Below are 22,065 nucleotides of genomic sequence, written 5' to 3'. Positions count from 1 at the left end.
TCCCCTCGGCAGTGCTTCACTTCGGGACCTCTTTCTGTACCACTCCAATGTATTTGTGCACTATGATGTAACTAATAAACTTTGATTTGATTTGATTTGATGTAGGACATCCTTGATCTGTCACTAACCTCGTAGGGGCCATCCCAACTATCGGCGAGAGCTGCACAAATACCACGTGGTGCGTCACTCAGAGGTGACTCCGTCGTAGGACGAGATGCGCCAACGTGAAAGCGGGTATCTTGTCGCCTTTTGTTGTATTTTGTCATTGCTCTACCCTCGCTGCATCCAGTTGTTCTCGTGCCTCCCGAACATCCTGCGCCAAGTCTTCACGCATACTTTTTGCAAACATTGCCTCGGACTGCAGTGTTCTGGTTAAATCGGAGTATAGCGCGTTCTGTATTGGAAACTCCAATTCTCTGCCGAATGGTCAATGGGCTGGCGAAAAACCTGTCGATCGCTTTATGGCAGTACGGGTGGCAAAAGCCATTTCGGGAAGTCTACCGCCCCAGTCTTTGTGGCGATATTTGAATGTAACGAGCATAAACATCAGGTTTCGATTCACCCTTTTTGTGATGTTTGCCTGGAATGGTAGGCGGATGTCCGGACGTGACGTATACCCAGACCCTCACAGAAACTTGTGAGAACCTTTCTGGTGAAGTACGTAGCGTACATGTAGCGTACAATCATGTAGCGTACAAGCAGACCTCCTTCGCTTTGCACATAACAGTGTAATGCCTGACAGCTTGCGGTGTCTGCTGGTTCCTTTGCGGCCAACTTGTCGATCACCTTACGGCAGAACCCACCTTCCTGTAGTGCTTTCACGACGTCTTCCTTACTTACCAACGTACCCCAGTGCAGATGCGTGGTCGCTTCTACGCCTGCGATGAGAGGTGCCCGTCTCTGTTGTGGTTCTTCTGGCTCCACCTGCGTAGTTCTTTCCACTGGGGCGCGGGAAGGTGCGTCATGCAACGGTATTGGTTGAGCCTTTCTTGTACCCGAAGGTATAGTCGTAGTGCTGCACCGTTAGTTCCCAACGTGCCAGCCGTCCGGTTGGGGTTTGTAGTCGCTGTAGCCAGGACTGAGGATGATGTGTCTGGATCGCGAACTGAGTACTATTTAGGAAAATATCGAACTCCGTCAAAGTAAAAATAATGGCAAGGCACTCTTTCTCAGCGACCGAGTAATTTCGTTCTGCAGGGTGAGCGCATGACTTACGACAGCAACTGGCCGTAGTGAGTTACCGGATGCCTGCAAAAGCACAGTACCCAGGCCGTAGTCACTGCCGTTGGTCTCTAATACAAATGAGCTGTTTAGGTCCGGCAACTGTAAACTTACGTTCTTGGTTATTGCTGTCAAAAATGATTCGAAGGCGCGCTGTTCTTTCTGCAATTTCCACCTGGTGCCTTTCTTGAGCAGGCCATTTAGTTGCTTTGAAATTGAACCGCACTGCGGAACAAAGTGTCGGTAAAATGCGAGAATGCCGAGGAATCGTTGCAAGCTTTTTTAAATAACTGGGTGAGGGTACTCTATGATTGCTCTTCTCTTATCTGGGTTGGGTGGAAGGTTGCCTCGATTGACAACAAAGCCGAGCAAGTTTATCTTACTTGTGGCTCGCTGTATCTTGCCCGGATGGACTGTAAGCGCCGCATCACTCACGCATTGCAACACGGTCTGCACGTGTTGTAGGTGTTCCTCGAAGGAATTGAAGAAAAATGGTTACATCATTCAGATACTGAGGAGCATACTTGTACTTTGCGTCACCTAGTACTCTATTCATCTTTCATTGAAATGAACTTGGGGTATTACTAAGACCAAACGGCATGCGGACAATCTTGACGAGGCCCTTAGGAGAAGTAACTGCCGTCTTGGAAATATCGCCTGGGTGCATTTCTATTTGCAAGTAGCCCCGTGAGCAATCCAGTGTTGGGAAATATTTTGCGCCTCCAATTGCGTACGATATTTCGTGGATCGATAGTATTGGGTAGGTTTCTCTGACCGTCGTGACTTTCAGTCCGCGATAGTCCACGTGCACGCGTACCGAGCCGTCTTTTTTGGTGCCAATATGACGGGGAATGCCCACGGGCTCTGGGAAGGTCGGAATGCTCAAGTATTGATGAGTTCGTCCAGGCATTGTTGAACAGGGTTTTCTTGGTATTGTTAATCGGGTGCGGGTCAATACGGTGTTGCAGAACCTCGGTCGTTCCCAGTTTTTCTGTGAACATGCCGAAAAACTGCAGCAACATCGCCTCGATCTGCATTAGCTGGATTGGTGTTTTTTTGAAGTCGCGAACAGGCTGCAGTTGCGTTTCTGGTAACAATGCAGCGGTGGCGAGAACATCCGTGGTATGCGAGGTTTGCTCCAGCGACTCCGCAAAGGGGACCATCGTAGGATCGTCCGGCCATATGTAGCCGCCGGCGCTGATGTCCAGCTGCATTCCGGTGCCTGCAATAAAGTCTCTTCCTAAGATCACGGGCACAGGCAAACCTTCGAGGGATAGAAAACGTTGTCGTCGTATCCGCGCATTAAATGTTAACCGTAGGCGCACTGTGTTGGTGCTTTCCACTAAACTGTGGCTTGCTATTTTGAGCTGTATTTTTGCTTGCCTAAATTTCAGTTTGTTCGCTTTGCAACGATTGTAAATCACATCTCCAATCAAACACACGCTAGACCCAGTGTCTATGACTGTTGTGACCACTGTCCCGAGGACTCAGATATATACCTTCGGCTCCAATGCCCGAGGTGTACCTTTTACGCGGCCAATTCACGGGACCAGGACGGAATCACCAGCGACCTTCTCCACAACAGGCGTTACGCTTCGCGGTCTTACCGTCGCCTGCGATTCCCGTTTCCCTGTGACATTCTGGGTAACAGGACTGGAACGCTGGTAGTAACCCGGCTGTCCACACTGGTAACACCCGAAGTTATCAGATGCATGAAACATCGGTTTAGTAGTTTCTTGTCGAAACGCATCTTCTTCGGGCAGCCCCGCCAGGCTCTTACGCAAGGCTGCCCCCGCCAGGGTCTTACGCCAGCCCGCCCCCGCCAGGGTCTTAGGGCTGCCTGCCCCCGCCAGCATCTTAGGACGTTGCGCTGCCCTCGCCAAGCTTTTACGCTGTTTGCGACAGTAAAGGAATTGTGCGACCCTGGATGGGGCTGCATGCCTGCAGTACGTACAAAAAGGTAAGGGTCAACGGAGGGATCCAAGGGTTCTGCCGATGGTAGCTGGTATGCGCCAGACCCGGTCAAGGCACATGTCGGTTCCAGAGCCTGGGTGGTGGGTGGCGGTGGAGCATAGTGAAACTCAGCCAGCAGCCTTTCCTGTACGGAACCCGCATCACGTGCGATATAATCTACTGTAGCATAAGTACGTTTGTGCGAGTATGGGTAAAAACGTGGCTGACATTGCTTTAAAACCCTAGCAACCGTTTTACCTTGGCTTCATTAGGGACTGGCTCTACGGTAAAAATCTTGGAGAGCCCGTACGAACTCCAGAATGCTTACGTAGAGGTGCTCGGTTCTAAGCTTCAGTTCGCGTAAGAAACAACACTCGTGACCAGGGGGTAGGAATTCCGTTCGAAATCTTTCTTGGAACACCTGCAAAGTCTCTAACAGTGCTTGCAGCCTTCACCAACAGGGTGCGGATCCCACCTGGGCCAGTGGCATCATCCGGTTCAGCATGGGCTGCTCCGATGCCCCGGAAGCAGACTTGTAGACAACCAGCCCATCGAGGAAATACGTAACGGACGGGGGGTCATCGTATCGCTAGCATGTCGGGATGGCCAGTTGTGGTCGTGTCGTTGTCGGTTCAGGAGGCAAGATAATACGCAGAGGAACCTTGTCGCAAAGGCTCGCGACTGCCTCCAGCATTGAACACATTCTACCTTGCTGCTTGGCTATCTCTGGGGCAGGGTTACAATGCTTTGCTGCCTGGGAATTTCCAATGGTAGTTCCGGAGCGAACTTTCATGGCTTGGTTCTCATCTGCACTCATCGTTAGGAAGCAGAGCAAACAAATAAAAAAACATAGCCACGCCCACAAGCGAAAACCACCCCAAATGCGCAAATACTAAAGGTTCCACTCAGCGCTTTTCAAAAAACGCGCAGCCATGAAAGAAACCCTAGCCATGGTGTCCAGGCACCGAAAACGTAAGAAAAGTACTACAAAACGGTTAGGGCTTGCACAACGCACCTGTACTTTCGAACGGGTAGCAAAACCAACGTTGGGCGCCACTGCAGCGAACTACGGCTTGCTGTTACCCGGTAGTGAGCAGACGCTCAGATGACATATCAAATGAACATGTTTATCAACTGCTGCTAGGTCCTTGGAATCGCAGCACCTCCGTATCGCGCAGTTCATGGTTGACTGCCCCCCAGTGCGCAGGCTGCAACGTTCTTTTATAGCTGTCACACGCGCCCGAAGCCTCCGCGCTGCTGGCTGTTCATGTTTCCCACCGCACCTGCCGGTTGTTTGGGGCGGTGCCCACAATTCGCCACCCGTTATGGAAGACGTCGTCGTCAGACCTCCTCCTTGAAGTTCATGAAGGCCTCCTCCATATGTACGCGGAGGCGGCCGGGGTCGAGACGCCGCTGGAGGTCCACGGCCTCCTGGATGTCGTTTGGACTTCGTTGAGCACGGCCTCCTGTACGGTGCTTGTTTACTTCCACCCCAGTCACCGCCCTCACTGACCGACTGCTTGTCCCGCTTGTTCGTCTCGTCAGCAACGGTAGCGACAGTATCGTCCTCGACGGTAATGAAATATTAAAGCCGACGATGACACGCCGGTCAGGTCCCACTCTAGAATAGCCAGTGGCTGTTTAGGCTCTCGCGACGCTGTCGTAAAGAGGCGAAAAAAAAGAAGTCCTGCTTTATCCCAGTTACGTACGTCGGGTGTTTCGGTCTCCGAACGAAGCGCCACCAGCACGTCGGCTGTCCAGTCGTCACCATTCAGTCGCCCATTTCCTTTCCTTCACCGCACACGGTTTTGTATACCAGACCGTGCGGCTGTTTGAAGCGGTGAACATGCCTGAAAGCTTTCAGAGCTGTGAAATTCTTGGAAGGTTTCAATTCCAAGCGAAAGGTGACGGCATCGGCTTTATCTTAGAGCACTTTTCTTTTTACTTTCACATTGGCGACAGTCACCTCCGAGAACCACGTCGGGAGGATGTCTCCAAGCTGGACATGCTGAGCTTGACGTTCCTGCTAGCTTGCCTGCTTCACATGCCTGCTTGACGTTCCAGCCAAAGCGCTGCACGCTTTGCAAAATCACGTCGCGTTGCTCAACAATAGTGCACCAGGTCGACGTCGGCAGGCGCAGCTGTTTTGCCAAGGTGCCCTGCTTCCTTTTCGGTTCCATGTTGGCTTTATTCAAAATCCCCAGCTTCTTATTAAAGCAAAGGGCTTTCGTTTTGGGGAACGCAGAGGTCAGTAGCCTGGTTGATTTGGTTGAGAGAAGCCCGTTCACTAAAAAACTTGGTTTCGCTCGGTTAACCTTTGATGTAGCTGTACTGCCAACCACGGCACAAACCCGTTCGGTCTCTTGCAACGCTCACAGAAGGAGGCCGGGCGAACGCGCCGTTTCCCTCCGCCGGGCGCGACGACCCAGCGGCGTATGCATGGGAGGCTGCGAGGGTGGTCAGCCACCAGGTTGCTGCCCGGACCTCGTTCTTCGTGTTTCACGCCCGTGCCACGACCGTCCTGCTTCCCCGTCTTCTCGTCCTTCTTCTTCCCTCCGTGTGATTTTCGCTGACCTGAAAACCCGCTTCGCCATCTGTACTTCACTTCTCTGACGAAGAAAACTACGCATAAAACGAGGACACAAAATAAGACTACTTGACACAGACGGCGCAGATTTGGAATTGATTTTTATTTGAGTAAAGAAAAGAATCATGCCGCAAAATTTGATCTAGGAATGTGTGATGACCTAGGGCAGAGAACGAAGATCAGCGATCAACGGAACCAAAACGACAGCCACAAAACTGACCGCAACACGGTTGGAAAGGAACTTACCACTAGTCATGTGGAATTGCTTCGCACGTAATTAAAACAAAACAAGGCGAGAGCCGTGGAATTCCAAAGGCACTGAAAATCACGCCCAAAGGTTCTGTGGAGATACGCGACTTCCGTGTTTAGTAGAGACTGGCTTTGGGTATGGTTGCTTTTTGGTTGTTTATCTTCTCTCTGTGCCTATCGCAACTGCGTAGATTGCAGTTTCCTGCATGATGTGTTTTGTTTACTCAAATAGCGATCAGTTGCTATTCTGGGCCCTGTGTGTCTAGTGCTCTTCTCTTGTGTCTTCGTTTAATGGGCGGTTTTATTTTTCGTAGTGTACCAAGCAGCTCAAGTTTGTATTCTAATTAAATGCGCTTCACGGCCTGCCCCAAACAGCGCCTGTTCACACCGAGTTTTAATTTTGATTTTTTAAGTTTTGCTAGACCTTCGGGTTTCCCTATATAACTCGAAATGGCACGCCTAATTAGCCTTCTGCGTTTGTCGTTGTGAAGGCGAAAACGCAGATACCTACATACACATAAAGTGCACCTACGGAGCACTAACTTGGAATTTATGTTTCAAAATATATAATTCATTATATATGGATAAAAATACACAGGAAAGACAGCTAGACACAATAATTATACAGCGTGTCAGAATAGAAAATACGGGGCTCGTTAATGTAACACACATAGAGGAGCCAACAGTCAAGAACGCCCTGGAAGGTGAAGGGGAAAAGGTGGCCCGTCATTTAATGTTCAAACAGCTATAGTTTTCGCAGGATAGCAAACAGACCTAGAATGCACATTCCAACCTGATGGAAAGATATTGGTGGTACGGGGGTGGGTTGCAGAAGTACAGCGGGCTTTGTCAGGGGAGTATTACTTAACTGGCAATAACGGTGGCTGCGGACGTAGTGAGGGAATACGGAAGTTTGGCTGGCAGAGAGCATTTCGCTTTCATTTTTCAAGTTTGCGTGCAATGCGGAGCTCTCAGGAAGGCGGATCGTAAGGGCACGTTTTGAACATTGTGTGACGTAGGCCAGCATAAATAACGAGGTCAAAATTCCGGGGTCGAAATTTTTGTTGATGAGCAAAGTGCAGTATTGGGCGAGTTGGTTATCCATCATTACTATCCATCATTGATGAGCACGCCGTTTCTTAGGTTGAATGCAGGCAAGGATGGTTTCAAGGTTCTTGGAGTGGCGACGTTGCGTCCCTCAAGGTAGTTTATTTTATTTATCTATCAATTATGTTGGTCGATCATGCCGCGCAACTCGGTGTCGGCTCGTTCATACAAAGCCGGGCCGCTCATCGTCACAGCAGAGCCCCACAATGATTTTGTGGTCAGGAGCGAAAACTATCGGTAGCGTCGCGCATGTCAGGGAAGGGGTATTCTGCGACCCTGCCACCCGCTAGCAAAGCACACTAAAGAATCTGCTCCCCGCCCGAAACAGTTCTTGACAGCGTCGAAATATTTTTCTATTACTCATATTTACTTTCTCATACATCAGGGTTGCGGCATTCGCGTGTGGAGAAGTTTTATTCGCATACCTTCGCAACATATAAACACTTAGGTGGAGCCACTCGTGCCTATATGCAGCAATTACGGATTCACACCCGGCGGCAAAATAATTCGGTGCACTGCAGCCCTGACAAAACGCATCGCCGCGCTATGTTACGTTGTACGTCTGGTGTATAGGTACACATGTGCGCGTGCGCGTTTAACCACGCTCATTATCCTGTCTTTTCTTTTACCTCAGGGGGCAAAGCTTATCATATTCAGTGTTGGGCTTTGACAACATTCCTCGATCGCGCACGCTTTGGCGGCGAATGGTGAGGGGCTGTTTGCGTTGCTCGCTCTGACCCAAACCAGCTCAAAATATTTCTTGACCATGTCGGTGGTGAACTTGCGCCATATTGATTAAATCGCGTATTTGTATTTGTTGCCTAAAACATGCAATGTTTTGGTAACTGAAAAGCAGCACACCAAAGCGTAAGAGAATTGAGGGGAGAAATTGCTTATTTGAATAAAGTCCGATGAAATCTCATCTTGCACACATACTAAAACAGGTATTGATGAGCAAAACCGCAAGCAGAGATCGTCCCATTCGTGGGTTTGACAACAAAGAACAAAAATAAAGAAATCAATAATAGGATGCAATGCACGTGGAAATGATTGGCTCAGACACCGACCCAAATGTTAGCTTTTAGACAGTCAGAAGAACGCTATCTCATTTAAAACTAGGATATCAAAATATTTTTGCAAAGCGTCTTCTGTCAGAGGCAAGCAGATAGACCAAAGCACGGTTCACCCTCGCCATCCCCCCCGTCGAAGGATGTGCCAGCGAGACATGTTGAGCATAACAAGGGAACCCTAGCGCCAAGCACTCACTTTTATCAGCTCAGCCGCTGAAGCGAGGAAGAAGACATGATTGTACACAGGGGTTGGAATAGGGTGCGCACATCCGTGTCTCGACACCAGAAGTGCAACATCAGATAATGTAGCGGTGCATTTGCAACACGCTCCCGTACCCCGGCGTATTTTGCCGCCGTGCGTAGGGGCAGCAGCTTATTTTATTGAGTGAAAGGCAGCGTAAGACTGTGATTCATTTAAGTGTATGTTATTGACGAGATAACGTTATTATGCTCATTTTTTATAATTTTCCCATGGGTGATAGGCTGATAGCTGCCCGCTTCACCGTGCCCATCAAGCGTCCGCGGAAATGCGTCAGCGCTACCACCTGGAAGCTGCGATAAATATCGCTGGGATATGGGTGCTTGCCTCTCGAACATCTCGCACATCGCTGGAATCGGATAAAACATGGAGCAGCGCCAACTAAAATCTGTAAAGGAGGACAATAACACTCTGGTACTGCGGCGATTTCGAAAGAAACAACACGCATTTCAAGCGGGTGCCACGCCTGCACAGTGAAATTTGTTCTACGCTCTTTCGGTGGTAGCATGCTGGTCAGATTCGGTCGTCAGCTGTGCCCGCAACCGGCGCTATCACCTCAAAGCGTCGGACACCGTAAGACAAAAACTCATTGAATTTTCGGTAATTCACGTGCCGAAGCAACACCTGAGCTGTGAGGCGCGCAGTAGTGTAGGGATCCGGGTAAATGTCGTTACTACGGTGATTATTAACGTCCGTAGAAATCTCGACACATGCGAGCATCAGTTTCCTACTTCCATCAGAGAAACGGCCGCCGCGTCCGGGAATTACTCGCGCCATTGGGCTCAACAGCGCAACGCTTTACCCATTGAGCCACCGCGGCGTACTTTCCGCCGGAACTGATGCTGGTATCGGCATTGGGCCCCGAACTAAAGCATAAGGCAAATGCACAGGCCTCTCAAAACTCCACGAAGGCAAATGGTATGAGCAGAAACGAAATAAAATAAAATGTTGCATATAACGTCTATTTACATACATCTGGCTACTTTTTGATATTCCCGCAGTTTTATTTCCGCCCAAGCTGTGTTTCGAAAACGACAACTAGAACACTTCGGCCCAGTTTAAATACACCCAGAACATAGGTACGAATGCCCTCGCTGCCAACAGTCAAAAAAGAATGTTTTTGGTGGCACGTCAAGTGGTAGCTCTCATCTCACAATCGCCAGAAAAGAGAGCAAATTATTTAAAACTTCCAAAGTATTACACGCCAAGCCAAGTGAAGAGCAGGAACAAGTGCAGAAACGTAAAGACTCATGCTGTGCCGATAATGAGCCGAGTACTATCTCACAGCCTATCTTAATACAAACTTACACGGAGCGATGAAAATCAAGTGAAGGCAGCAGATCAGCAGTTCAGACACATATCAGGACAGGATAGTAGGACGCAGTTTTTGCTATGAGACGAGCTGACGAGTGGTGGGTCACCAGGGCAACAGAATTGACACCCAGAGACGGATCGAGAGGGATAAGGCTTTAACTCCATGGAGGGCGAAACCAGGAACGTTCGGAGGCAAAGAATAGACTCGCGGATTCGGAGCCCCAAGGCGGGTGAAGGTCCGTGAGATAGCCTTTGTCCTACAGTGAACCTAGCTTGGCTGTTGATGATCATGGTGACCATAAATAGGTCGCTTCCTAATGCGCTTCCAGAAAGCTTTGGAAGCAAGCAGAAAAACCAATCTCCTGAGACCAAGGGTGTGGCTGAGAAAACAAAATTGGTATGGGTCACCGTATGAAAGGAAGGCAACCCCCTCTCTATCAGACACGTATCGGTTGCACGCCATGATGGACACGGCACTGATCCAGCGACTCCGCACCACAACTCTCTATCAAATACGTAGATCTGAACCTAAACAAGGACAGGCGATTTGGCAGGATAAATTTCATTGGAGGAAGATTCCAGTGTAGTAAGAACACGGTATACACCGACTCTCACACGTAGAAAAGTAGGGCACAGCAACTGTCGTGTATGACAACTCTGGCAATCTTTGTGACTAAATGGCCCTGCAACCTACAGGAAATAAGAAGCAGAGGGTGGAGCCACCCTGTTTGCCAACTGAGGAGAGGATGCATCGAATTGAAGCATAAACACCAGTACAGAGTCTCAAATGGCGTTAGACTCTAAGCTGCAGGAAGAATACTCACACGCTTCTGTAAGATTCTCCCATTCGCAATGAAGATAGTTAAAAACGTCGCCAGGACATCCGAACACTAGTGTCTGGAAAAGAATGACGGATTGACCAAAAGGCACGCGAACTGACGTGCCGTGCACACTCCGTACACAACCGGTGCTCTCCGCTCCACGAACAACGTTAAGAACGTCCCTTGTCGTACGCCTAATAACCCATTGAATACGTGTGGCGTACGATCCTATTCCTCGGGCTACAAGGGGCATCTAAATGCCAAAAAATTGCAAACTCCGAGAAGATACAATTACAGAAGCACCTGCAAATAAATGTGGGTGACGAGCGTGGGTGGTAACATCATGCACCATAATATATCCACTTTGTTTCACGCAACAGAGTAAGACTGAAGAATATATTCATGGAATTGGCCTTTTGAAACATTACGTAATACACATCTATGGAGATATGGGAGTGGGCTACAACCAGCGCATTACCTCAAGATCCGCAGGAGCAGATTGAGAAAGGAAGGGAAGAAGCTGCTGCATCGGGGGCCCTAGATTTCTAGTTCCGCCCTTGGGCTTCCTGCCATGGGTTTACCCCATTTTTCTAAACCCCAGGTAGCTCTCTCTTGTCGGAACAGCCAAAACAGTTAGTTCATCATGGACCTTAGAGAACAAACACTTTTAAACACTTAAACTCCAACATTCACGCCCTAATTAACCAACATCCCGCATACGCAAGCAACGATGCTCAAATCTTAAGCCACGGAAGCACAGAGGGCTTCTGCCTCTACTGAGCCGCGACAATTAAACACCTTTGCTGCTAATCCTTCTCTCTTCGCCTATCTTCAGTGCTGTGAAGCATAGATTGCGATTACAGCAGAGCCGTTTGACAACGCTCCCTGAGAGTCAATGAACCGCTATCGCGTCGTGTATATTAAGACCGAAACGTAGATGAAACCTACAACCTTTTCACATGGGCTTGTGACACCGGCCGAGCCTCAGGTTTTGACGCTGGAAAATATGAGCCACGCAGCGAGTACTGCGGCGACGCCGATCGCGCGAGTTATATGCAATTAGACTAACTATGCCGCCGGTGTTCCCCGCAGCTGCGGTACCAAAAATGAAGCTATCAATTTCCCATAGTTTAAGTCCACGGATGTTAAATTTAGTTCAGTGGGCTTATCGCATAGAGCTTCGGAAAAATTTCGACACACAAGCGGTAAAGCTTTCGTAGTTTGTATACAGGCTGATCTCTAGGATACTAACCCGGACTAACTTGCAGTTCGTAGCCGTTTTGTGTTAATCTTGAAACTTCTTCACTATAAAGTTACATAAGAACTGCACGTGTAAAAGTACGGCTCACATAATAATGTGAAGCCACTCAAGGGCATCCTGGAAGCTGCAAATTCCAAATGCGTTGCCTTTTTAGAGATGTCGCACCCTCTGGGACAAATCCCACTACCGCTTGGATGTTGTGTCGTAAAGTCGTAGTTGAGTCTGCTCTGTCTTCACTTAGCGTGGCAGGCACGTTGAATTTGTTTCAAAACGGCTTAGTCGGGCTCTCCAGTTCAAGTGCCTGATTTAGGAATGAAGACCACAGCAGCTGTGTTTTTGTATAGCCTGCGTACCTTTTTTTGCCGCATGCGCTGACGTGTTTGAGGGGCGCTAGAAGCAGTCGAGGGAAGAAGCAGGTCCACCTCCGCAGACGCGGATACTTCGGATTCCGCAGTTTTTTCTTGCTTCAGACAGAAATTTCGTCAGCACATGCCGGACCAATCATATAACCAGGTGAACGCTTCCGTCACGGGCATCGACTGAAGATGCGAAAAGGTCACCCCCACCACCTGGGCGTCGGCGGAAGAGACCTGGTCTGGCCGCTAGACATACTGTCGCCCGGCCTGCCTTCATCCGTGATGGTACACGGGTGACAGCAATGATGGACGCTTCGCAGGTGCCTGCATCTGCTGCCCTCAGCTGGCAAGCTTCAACGTCCCCGAACCATCCCAGCTGTTCTGGCACCCAGTTAACCCAGGAAAAGCAACCACCGATCATAGACTCCATGGTTCAACAGCGAACCTCATCCCCAGAACCGGCCCAGGGCATGGACTAGGATTCTTCTGTGCCAGCAAGTGAAGTTGTGCCTGCGCCCTGCGCAACGCATACTACGAGAACCGCACAGGGCACGCCGCCACATAAGAAGGTGAAGGCCACCCAAGACGCTTCGACCGCAATCGCTCCTCCTTACAATTCTCCCCCTGCAGTTTACCCCACCCCTCCTCCCGACCGATTATTGCGGGTTCAACTTCCGCGAAATACCAGGTTTGATGTCACCACTATCCTCCTTAAGTCAGTGCAGCGGGTGATAGATCGGTGTCTAGGCACTCAGGATTATCAGGGGTTCATGATTCATAAGGTTGCCAACACAATAACGGTTCACCTCGGCACCCTAGATTTGTGGCATTACCAGCATCCCTACCTCTACTGGTATTAACGTGACTGTGCACTTTTACTTCGCCTCTGGGCCCAATGTAAAACGCTGAGTCATGAACGACCTTCAAAAAAACGACTCGCCGGCGACCATTCTACGTGAGTTACGGTCCCCTGCACATGAGGTGCTGGCTGTCCGACGTATGGGTAAAAGCAGGACTTACCTAGTCTCTGTACGAGGTTTTTCTACCATACCGCAAAGGTTCTATTACAATGGCTGTGTACTGCACCCAAAGTCATTCCGGCCACGAGAAATGTACTGCTATCGTTGTTTTAAACGAGGTCACCAGCAAAATTACTGTCGGAAGGCAACTGTAAACACAGAGAGAATAAACACCGACCGCAAACTATCCTATCGTTGCAGGATTTGCAAGACGAATGACCGTGAAGTAGAATCGGCAAAGTGCACCACTAAACAGCGCGCCACAGCCCGCGCTCGCCGTCGGAAAACCAGTACAGCAAGGGCTACGCTATACTACAATTGATTCCAGGTCCTGGAATCCATTGAGTGCTCTGCTGTAGAAGAGCCTGGGGAACCCGATGCCACAGGTGGTTTGTATTCGGATGTTCTGAAGGGGTCCGAATCTGAAAAGCACAGACCTCCGAAAGAAACGCAAACAGATACCTGGGAGTTGAATGAAGGTGTTTTGGTTGACGAAGAACTTCATACTCAAATAGCCTACCTACCGAAACAGCTTGATGCACTGCGGCAAAGGAAGGCACGCGTAGCAGCTCTCTGTAAAGAAAGCGCTGAAGCGCGTTCACTGCAAGGAACGCAAAGTGTGTCTTTACGGATGCAGCTAAACGCTCAAAAGACAACCCCTGCGATCCAGCTATCTGGACCGCTATACTTGAAACCCTATCCAAGCTGAGCCAACCAAGCTGACCCCATCCAAGCTATCTTATGCCATGGCTAAGCGTCCGTCCAGCAGTGAACCTGTCATCTTACAGTGGAACTGTAGAGGTCTTTCGAATACATCAGGAGAGCTTAAACCCAAAATTAACCCTGGTAAACGTCAAGTGTGGGCAGTCCTTTTAAAGAGTCAAACAAACTATGCCCTCTCCCCCAAGTCATCGGTTATCATACTCGTATCATCCCGGATAACCGCTGTGGTGATGCATGATGCATCTGGAAAAGCGACAGTATACATCGTTAGAAGTGTTCTTCAAACACAAATCAACCTTCAGAAATGGTGTAACCAACAGAAAGAAGAGATGGTCGCGGTTTTAACACGACTAGCCAAAACATCCGTCCTTCTTGTGTCTTTTTATGGAAGGCGAGGCAGAGGACGCCTTAACCTAGGTTGACACCACCACCTTAAGACAACGTACCCAGGTACTCCCTTTCTCGTAGGAGGGGACTTTAACGCCTCACACGCTTGGTCTGGATATGAACACGAGACTAAAACAGGAGTACAGGTTCATGACACCTTCACACGCATGAACTTTTCCTTGCTTAACTCTACCGTACCTACCATACCTTCAACTCGGCCTCATGCACCGGACCTTACGTGGTGGCTTGGCCCCGGGAACCTTTCCTGGAATCCGAAACCGATTGCTTGGGCAAGCGACCATTCGCCAATTTTGATTGGCCTTCACGCGAAACAGTTCCAAACGCTTCGTCGCCAGGTCAGAATTGTTCATTAGGACAACGTCCGCTCTGATGAACGAGCTTTTACGCTAACTGCGGAGAACCTCATTTATCCGCTGCAGTCCGTACACACAGACTCACTATACATGCAACACTGAATGAGAATCAGCCGACGCCCGATATGCACCTCTTTGTACTGTGGACAGAGCGCCTCAGAGCAGAGCTCCAAGCTAATCGCCACCCGACGCAACTCTACGCTCGTGCCACGGCAAACTATATCGCAGCACAAGCTCCACGCTACGACAAGCAGTTATCACGACACTGGTGGCACGACTGGTGCACTGGTCTTGTCTCTAGTACTGGAAACAAGGCCTTATGGCGAAGCATTCACGCCATGAAGCAAGGTGGCAGCGTAATTTACCTATCAGGTAGCATTCGCCTGGCTCTCATCATCAGCCCACATGAGTTTGCGGACAGAGCGGCTGTGAGTGTCTCTCCAAACTACCTACAACCTCCGGCAGCCCCTCCCTGTGTTGACGTACTGGACGTCTCAGGAATAAACGACCTATTGCCGATGGCCGAGCTGATCGCGGCCATTGCAAAATCCAAGGCGCACTCTTCGCCAAAGTATGATTAAATTCCCTATGAGCTATTCAAGAACTTGGAGGGGAGGCCTTGGAAGCACTACTTTACTCGTTCAATGATGTATGGGCTAAAGGTGTCCCCCAACCAAGTGGAAACACTCAGTGGTAGTGCCAATCCCCAACCTCCCACCGGTATTAGTGCATTTCGACCAATTTTCTTGACACCTACAATATGCAAGATATTTGAATGAATAGTGGCCACTCGATTGTCCTGGGAGCTGGAGCACAATAAAAAATACCATCCTGCTCAGGTCGGCATCAGGCAGCACCTGGGTACCGAGGACGGCATGTCTGTTCTGGCTGACGATATTTTGCATGTTTCACCCCACAGCCACCTTGTGTGAATTGTGGTGGCTACCGACATATCCAAGGCTCATGACAACGTGGAACACAAAGAATCCTTAAAAACGTTGAATTTTTGGGGTTCCACTTTATTACACCAAAGTGGGAAACTCCTTCATGTGCTCAAGGACGTTTTCAATACGAGTGGACCGAAAGCCTGTTGGCCTGTTCGAATCGAACCTTGGGGTACCGCAAGGGTCCGTGCTAGCGTCTCTACTGTTCAACATCGCGTTTGCATCATTAGCATGGAAGCTACAAGACATCCCTTGTGTGAAATTTCTCATCTACGTGGACGATGTCACACTGTGGTCTACAAGCCGAGACCTAGGCTTGCAGTGTCGTCATCTGCAGCAAGCCCTGGATGTTTTCTATGCCATTGCGCCATCATCCGGTCTGGAAATTTCAGCGGAGAAGTCTGGCTATGTACAAGTCGCTAATAATGCATGGAGGAAGTTGGCCTCCAAGGCTAACTGTCAACTTAAGATTAGTTCAGCCGCAATACCAGCCAAGGAAGAGCTGCGGGTGCTCGGAGTTCAGATCCACCATTCGGGGTCGGGTATTCGTTGGCTCCGAAAGTCACGGAAATACTCCTCGACGACTTGCACTTGCACTTGTCGCTATTTTACAGCCGCGCTTACTCTACCAGTCACAGTTTTACATACTGACAGCACAACAATGGGCGAGGCTATCACCAGAGAGGCCATGCGCACCATCAAGGCACTTCCTCGTCTCACTCCGATTCTAAAGCACAGGAGCACGCCCACCTCAATACTATCACAGAGCTTGTAAATCACCGTGAAGAAGAAAGAAAGCTCAAGCGTTTTTATGTACCTATGATCGGAGCGCTCCGTTCATATTTTTGTAAGGAGCCTCCCGTGACTTCAACCAAAGACGACCTGCCACCATGGCGCTATATAGCAATAACAACTGATAAGACAACCAAGCTTTGTCGCCGTGAACAGCCAGCGCCAACCCAAGATACTACAGTTCCTGAAGGTTACTGTGTATTGTACAGAGACGCAGTCCTTCTGCCACACGAAGGACGGACCACTTTCTTGAGTTTCACACACTCAGAACTGAAAGGCTTGCGCTACTATTTCAACGACACGCCAGACCTGCTGCTACTGGACCTTGAGTCTGTATATGACGCTATCAAAGCTGGAAGTGCCCTCCCTAACATCAAAGAAGTGCATATATACACAGACTCGCTTAGTGCTCTGAAGCACCTGAAGCAATTCAAGAAGACTCCTGCGATCTGCCAGAACATTCACACCTTTCACATGAGAGCACAGGGAATGGTACGCGTACATTGGGTACAGGGGCACGGTCACAATTTTTGCATCCAATTAGCGGACAATCTTTCGCACTCTCATGTCCCACTTGAACCTGAATCCGCCCCTAGCCCTCTTCCTAGTGATCTACGCTCCCGCCTTTTGGCCATAAAATCTCTCCTGAGAAGGGACACACGGGCCCCGATTCCCCAGTGTGTTTGTTCCTCCCCCCTAATCTTTCCCGGCTGTAAGAAGCTTCGCTCAGGAGGCTTCGGGCTGCGGTGGCTCTCACACATTCCGTCACCTGGACTTGAGGACCCGCACCAGAAGACCCAGGGACATGTCCGAAGTGTCCGCCTCCGGTGGTTGAAGCGGATGTAAATAACTCTTGTGGACGGGTACAGGAATCAGAACAGCTCGGGACAGCGCGCTAAGAGTGGTTGGTCTTCGGTGGGTAAACCGGGGTACTTCAACCGGTGGGTGCACGAAGACCGCTACTGCAGGTCGCTGCTGAACTTTTTACACAAGATCGGACTCCATGCCTACCTTTACACTTGTACACGGTCACCAATTTTATGACTACCTGTGCTTCTGTACCCTTTCTCTTTCTTCTACCTAATGCCTTATCTTTTCTTGATATGCCACATGGCAAAAATGCAAATTAAAAAAAAAGAAGCAGCCACGGGAGCACTTTCGCCTCTTTGCTCTCTGTAATTGTCGGGATTAATTGCCGAATTAGAGCGTGTGAAGCGTGGGCGTGTTCTCGTTGGCAGAATTACGCTCACTGCGAGGTCAATCGTGGGGCAACAGATGGATAGGAAAAGGCGCGATGCGGCGCGTGGAGAAGTTGTACTGTGCGTTTTACGCAGTAAGGTTCTAATTGGTTACGGGTGTACAGTATTACCACGACGGCTGATATATCTGACAAGAGACTGACAGCTCCTTTTCTAATGCACACGCCGTATGGGCAAAGTCAGGCCTACGCAGAACATAATTTCGGTGAGCGTCGTATCAGCAATACTTTAGAGAGGCCGCCTGAGGTCGATGGCCAGCGCTCTGAGTTACTATCAGTCGGTTGGTTATTATTAGTTATGTGCTTGCGCTTTGATAAATACGTTGGAGTTTCAGTGAAAGTGAGAGTGTGGATCAAGAGATTGTTTGTGCGTAAACGTTTGGTTGACGTGGCCAGCACCCCAGTGTGTATTAGCAGTTCCTCCTCACGCTCTTCTGGGACACTTCCTTGAAGGCGTGGTTTTATTGGAACAAAATTGGAGGGTTTGCTGTTTTTAGGATGATCTAAAGAAGCGCATGGCCAGGGTAAGTTGACCGAACAAGAGCGAACTAGGTCAGATGTCAGGATACCGGTGGGACATAAATATGTTTAGCTAAGTGAATTTAAGTATTTCTTTTCGTGTAAATTGTGTACATTCGTTAATTGGCATGTATTGAATTGTAAGCAAATGGCGTCTGTGGATTACAGAGGTCACCCCAAAACCTCACAGGCATTTCGCACTTCATCGCTGCATTAGAGTCCTTCAGTGTCTTTCAATGTATTTTGAAAAGCATTGAAGGACTTTGGCTGTACTGAGCATGCTATTGCAGCGGCAGTCGAAAAGCGGTCTCTACCATATATGACCAAGTGTGACACATCGACAAATTACTTGAAAATGTGGAAACAACCTGCCGATGCCGCCTGATTCCGAGGGAGCCTAGATTCTTCGGCGCAGAGAGGAGGTATCGTCTGCCCCCTCCGTCCTCCCAGCCCCGCCTGCGGTGACTTGGGCGACATAGCAACCTCCTCTCAGAGCGCTGCGGTTGAGGTTCGCGACCAGAAAAGCATTGAGGGACTCCGGTCGGAGTTATCCGGGGGTGGGTATGCGGGTGCGCACAACAGGATTGCGGCGTCGCGTAGTCGAGATGTGTACTAGCGGATGTACTCCCCCCGAAGCGGCAGTTCCATCACCACGCTATGCCAGAGGTGTCCTTCACATTAGCGCGCTAACATAGCTCGTTATAGTCTGTCACCACCTTAAATGACCTGCCATACACCCATGATCGAAATCTAATTATTTCTCATGTGATAACAAGGCACTTTTCACGAAGGCGTGGGTTTTTTCTTCTTTTGACAGACCTCCGCTCGCATACGTTATTATGTTTCCGCCGCAGCTTTGCTTTTCGGACGAAGACGGAACCCAAGCCTATATCCCTTGCGTCGTTGTGGAAATTCGCTCCGCCATTTTCGTGATTTTCTTACTGCATGCGAGCAGAGTTATCAAGATAAAAGAACACTTGCCAGAGTGTTTTATAGTTCTCACATAGGTTACATGTCCGGACACGCTCTCACAGGTGTTCAACCCATTCTTCTCGTTCCTCGGAAAGTGACCCGTGAAATGATGGTGGCGGAGCTCTGGCACTGCCGGAGCTCTGGCATTGTTTGTCATGGCGGCTGCGTTGTTCATAGTAGCGGTAACGATGTCTGCTTTGTTGGCTTTCCTCACAGTAGTTGTGGGGCGCAAACCCCCCCACTAGGGGCGAGGAGGCACTGGCGACACCCTCCTCCTTAGTAGGGCAACGGTGATCCTCGCGTGCCTCCCTCCTTTCTGTACGGAGTGACTTGGGACGTTCGCCGGAAGACTACCAGAGAGGCCGCCGTCGGACGCGCAACACACGGTACGTAAATGCGGTTCGGTCACTTGTGGCCGTTCCTGCATCGTCCGTTGTCTCCCACTACTGTGGGTGACGGCACCCACCAGATCAATTTTCGCCCACCTTGATTGCGTCAGTGCGTTTGTCTAAGAAGTCCGGTGAGTCTCCCGGCATTTTCCGTTCTCGCGGCGGGGTTGCCCGCGTCTCCTCTGTGACAGCTTGCGCCGTCTAAGATCCACGGGCGAGCACCAATTCCGCCCGGTCGAGCCCAGTGGCTTGAAATGTATAGCGGCCACACAGAGCTGACCTTCCCCTATTTCAGCGAGCGTCGCGGGCGGCGACCGCCGGCTGACGCTAAATGATGCCAGAAGACTGCCTGGGCGCACGCTTACGGGTGTGTGTCCCAGGTGCTAGGTATTTAGTGCAGTGTAGTGTTTTAAATGCAGAGCATTTCTTTAACTCACGCATAGCGCCCGCCATCCGTCCGCAACAGCTCAGCGCGCAGGTGCGCCCTCTCCCCCACTCCTCCTGTCCCGCATCACGCTACCCTCCTCGCTCTCAACAACAGGTCCGAACCCTCCCCCTGCACTATATAAAAAAATAATACTTATCGGCGCCTGGTTTCGATCCCACGACCCTGCGGGCGGAACGCAAGGTACATGGTGCTCTTCCCACTGCGCCACAAAGCCGACACAGAATCAAAGGCTACGAACGCGCCTTATATCCTTGACTCCATCAAACTATGTCAAGAACGTGCTGATACAACGTATTCACTACCACCAACTCCCCAAACACTAAACGTTAACGCAATACACCCATCCCCTATGCGACGCATTTACTCGAGTCCCCGTCGCGGGGAGATGGGACCAATTTTTTTTATTGTGGTTGATTGTCCGCGAAATAAACCGCTTAACTCTAAAAGATCGCTTCCCTGTGAAGTGACGTACGATGTACACGCGCGGCGAGAGTCGTGGCTCGCCGTCAAACCCGTCGTGGGCAGAGTCTCTCGGCAGTTCGGTGCTCCGCAAGAGCATTGAGAATAACAATGACATTTATTCTATAATATTCTTTACGCTACGGATTAAATCATAATGTCCGCAATGTCCAGACTCGAGTAGATGACCTTGCGGTCGGCGGCTGGTACGAGATGAGCTTTCTTAGTAACGTGCTCAGGCCATAAGGATCTTGTGATAAAGACATTCAGCGTATCGCGGAAACCTAACGCAAATACAAATAGGGAAGGCGAACTTTGTATCTGACAAACGACGTCGATATTTGAAATTTTAGCGGATTTAACGAAGATGCCGTATTGATGCTCCCAAACTCAAGGAGCCTGCTTTGCGGCCTGCAAGGCGTAGGTGGTTCCCTGGGTCGCTCCCCAAGGCGCAGAAAATAATGATCGTGCACTCTTGTGGAAGCGACATTTTACTTACTGTGTATCCATCCGAAGTGCTGTTGAACCGAGGATGATACGGGTAGCCTATGTCACCGGGAGCAACATTGCCAAGAGCTGGCGATATGAAAATAATCCAAAATCGGGTTAACATTGCTCCTAGTTTTGACTCGACTGCCATTATAAGAACAACTTTTTACATCTAGTGTTGGTGGGCACGTCAGTTTCCCGGAACCTTGTGCGAAAAATCTCATTTCAATTGGAGCTTTATAATCACTTTACAGAAGTGGATAGAAAGAAGATACGAAAAATGTTTTTGGTATTTGAAAAGTGCAGCTGAACTTTCGTCCTTCAGGGTGATATTTTGTTTAAATTGGCGACGTGATTGGTCTTCTCTTGAGAACGCGTGGGGAATCATTCGTATTTTGTTTTATTTTGTTTTTAGGGCACAAAACAAGCCCAATTAAAAATATTTCAAAGGGCGTCAGGAAAGAACAGTTGCGGGTACGTTCGAAACTCTTATGATACATGTACTGTATTTTTACTTTCGTTAACAAAGGAAGCAATGAAATGCCCGACAGACAAAGGCTAATACGCCAATCATAATGAAAGACTAGTTCGAAACGACGTCATTTCGGCCAGTGACGCTTACCAACAGTCAATATCTATGTAAAATATGACAGCGCGCCAAATGACGCGTCAACGCGAAAATATACCGACGAACAGGACCCAACGACGAAGACGAGAAGCTTAGGTATGTCATTATTCCTGGTTTTGTTTTGTTTTTAACGCTCCCTTAATCAATGGGCAAATTCAGCCTCTTAGTTTATTTGTATGACAAATGTATTTGAAAATTATACATGACGTACTCTAGTCTCTTGCAGATTTGAGCGGCTTACGACTTCTCTTGGCATAAAACGTAATCCACTCACATCTTCGGACGCCTGAATGCGGCAACATGACGAGGATGGCCTAGCTAATGTTATTATAGAACTAACTGCCTGAGAGCCACAACGCAGAAGGTTTGTAGGGCAGCTTTTGTTCGCTTCACGGGGTAGTGGTGCCATGAAGAATCTGTTGACGCCCTGAAGCAGGGCAGTTCATGTCCTTGCGCGAGTGTTGTT

At 49.4% G+C, this 22,065-nt stretch overlaps 1 protein-coding gene across 1 annotated transcript in view; it reads right to left on the bottom strand.

Moving 5' to 3' along the window:
- Positions 1-21,163, bottom strand: part of LOC144160571 (uncharacterized) — a 174,857-nt gene extending 153,694 nt beyond the window's left edge. The window contains exon 1 of the mRNA XM_077691829.1: positions 20,982-21,163. Coding sequence (XP_077547955.1) covers positions 20,982-21,122 — 141 coding nt within the window. The 5' untranslated portion in view covers positions 21,123-21,163. The remainder of the gene's footprint in view (positions 1-20,981) is intronic.
- Between the last annotated feature and the right edge of the window lie 902 nt (positions 21,164-22,065).

This window comes from Haemaphysalis longicornis, unplaced genomic scaffold (genome assembly GCF_048455015.1).
Source record: "Haemaphysalis longicornis isolate Haplotype H1 unplaced genomic scaffold, Haemaphysalis longicornis Haplotype H1 scaffold_107, whole genome shotgun sequence".
NCBI classification, from domain to species: domain Eukaryota; kingdom Metazoa; phylum Arthropoda; class Arachnida; order Ixodida; family Ixodidae; genus Haemaphysalis; species Haemaphysalis longicornis.
The sequence above is the reverse complement of the archived record's forward strand: the minus strand, read 5'-3'. Positions and strand labels throughout refer to the sequence as shown.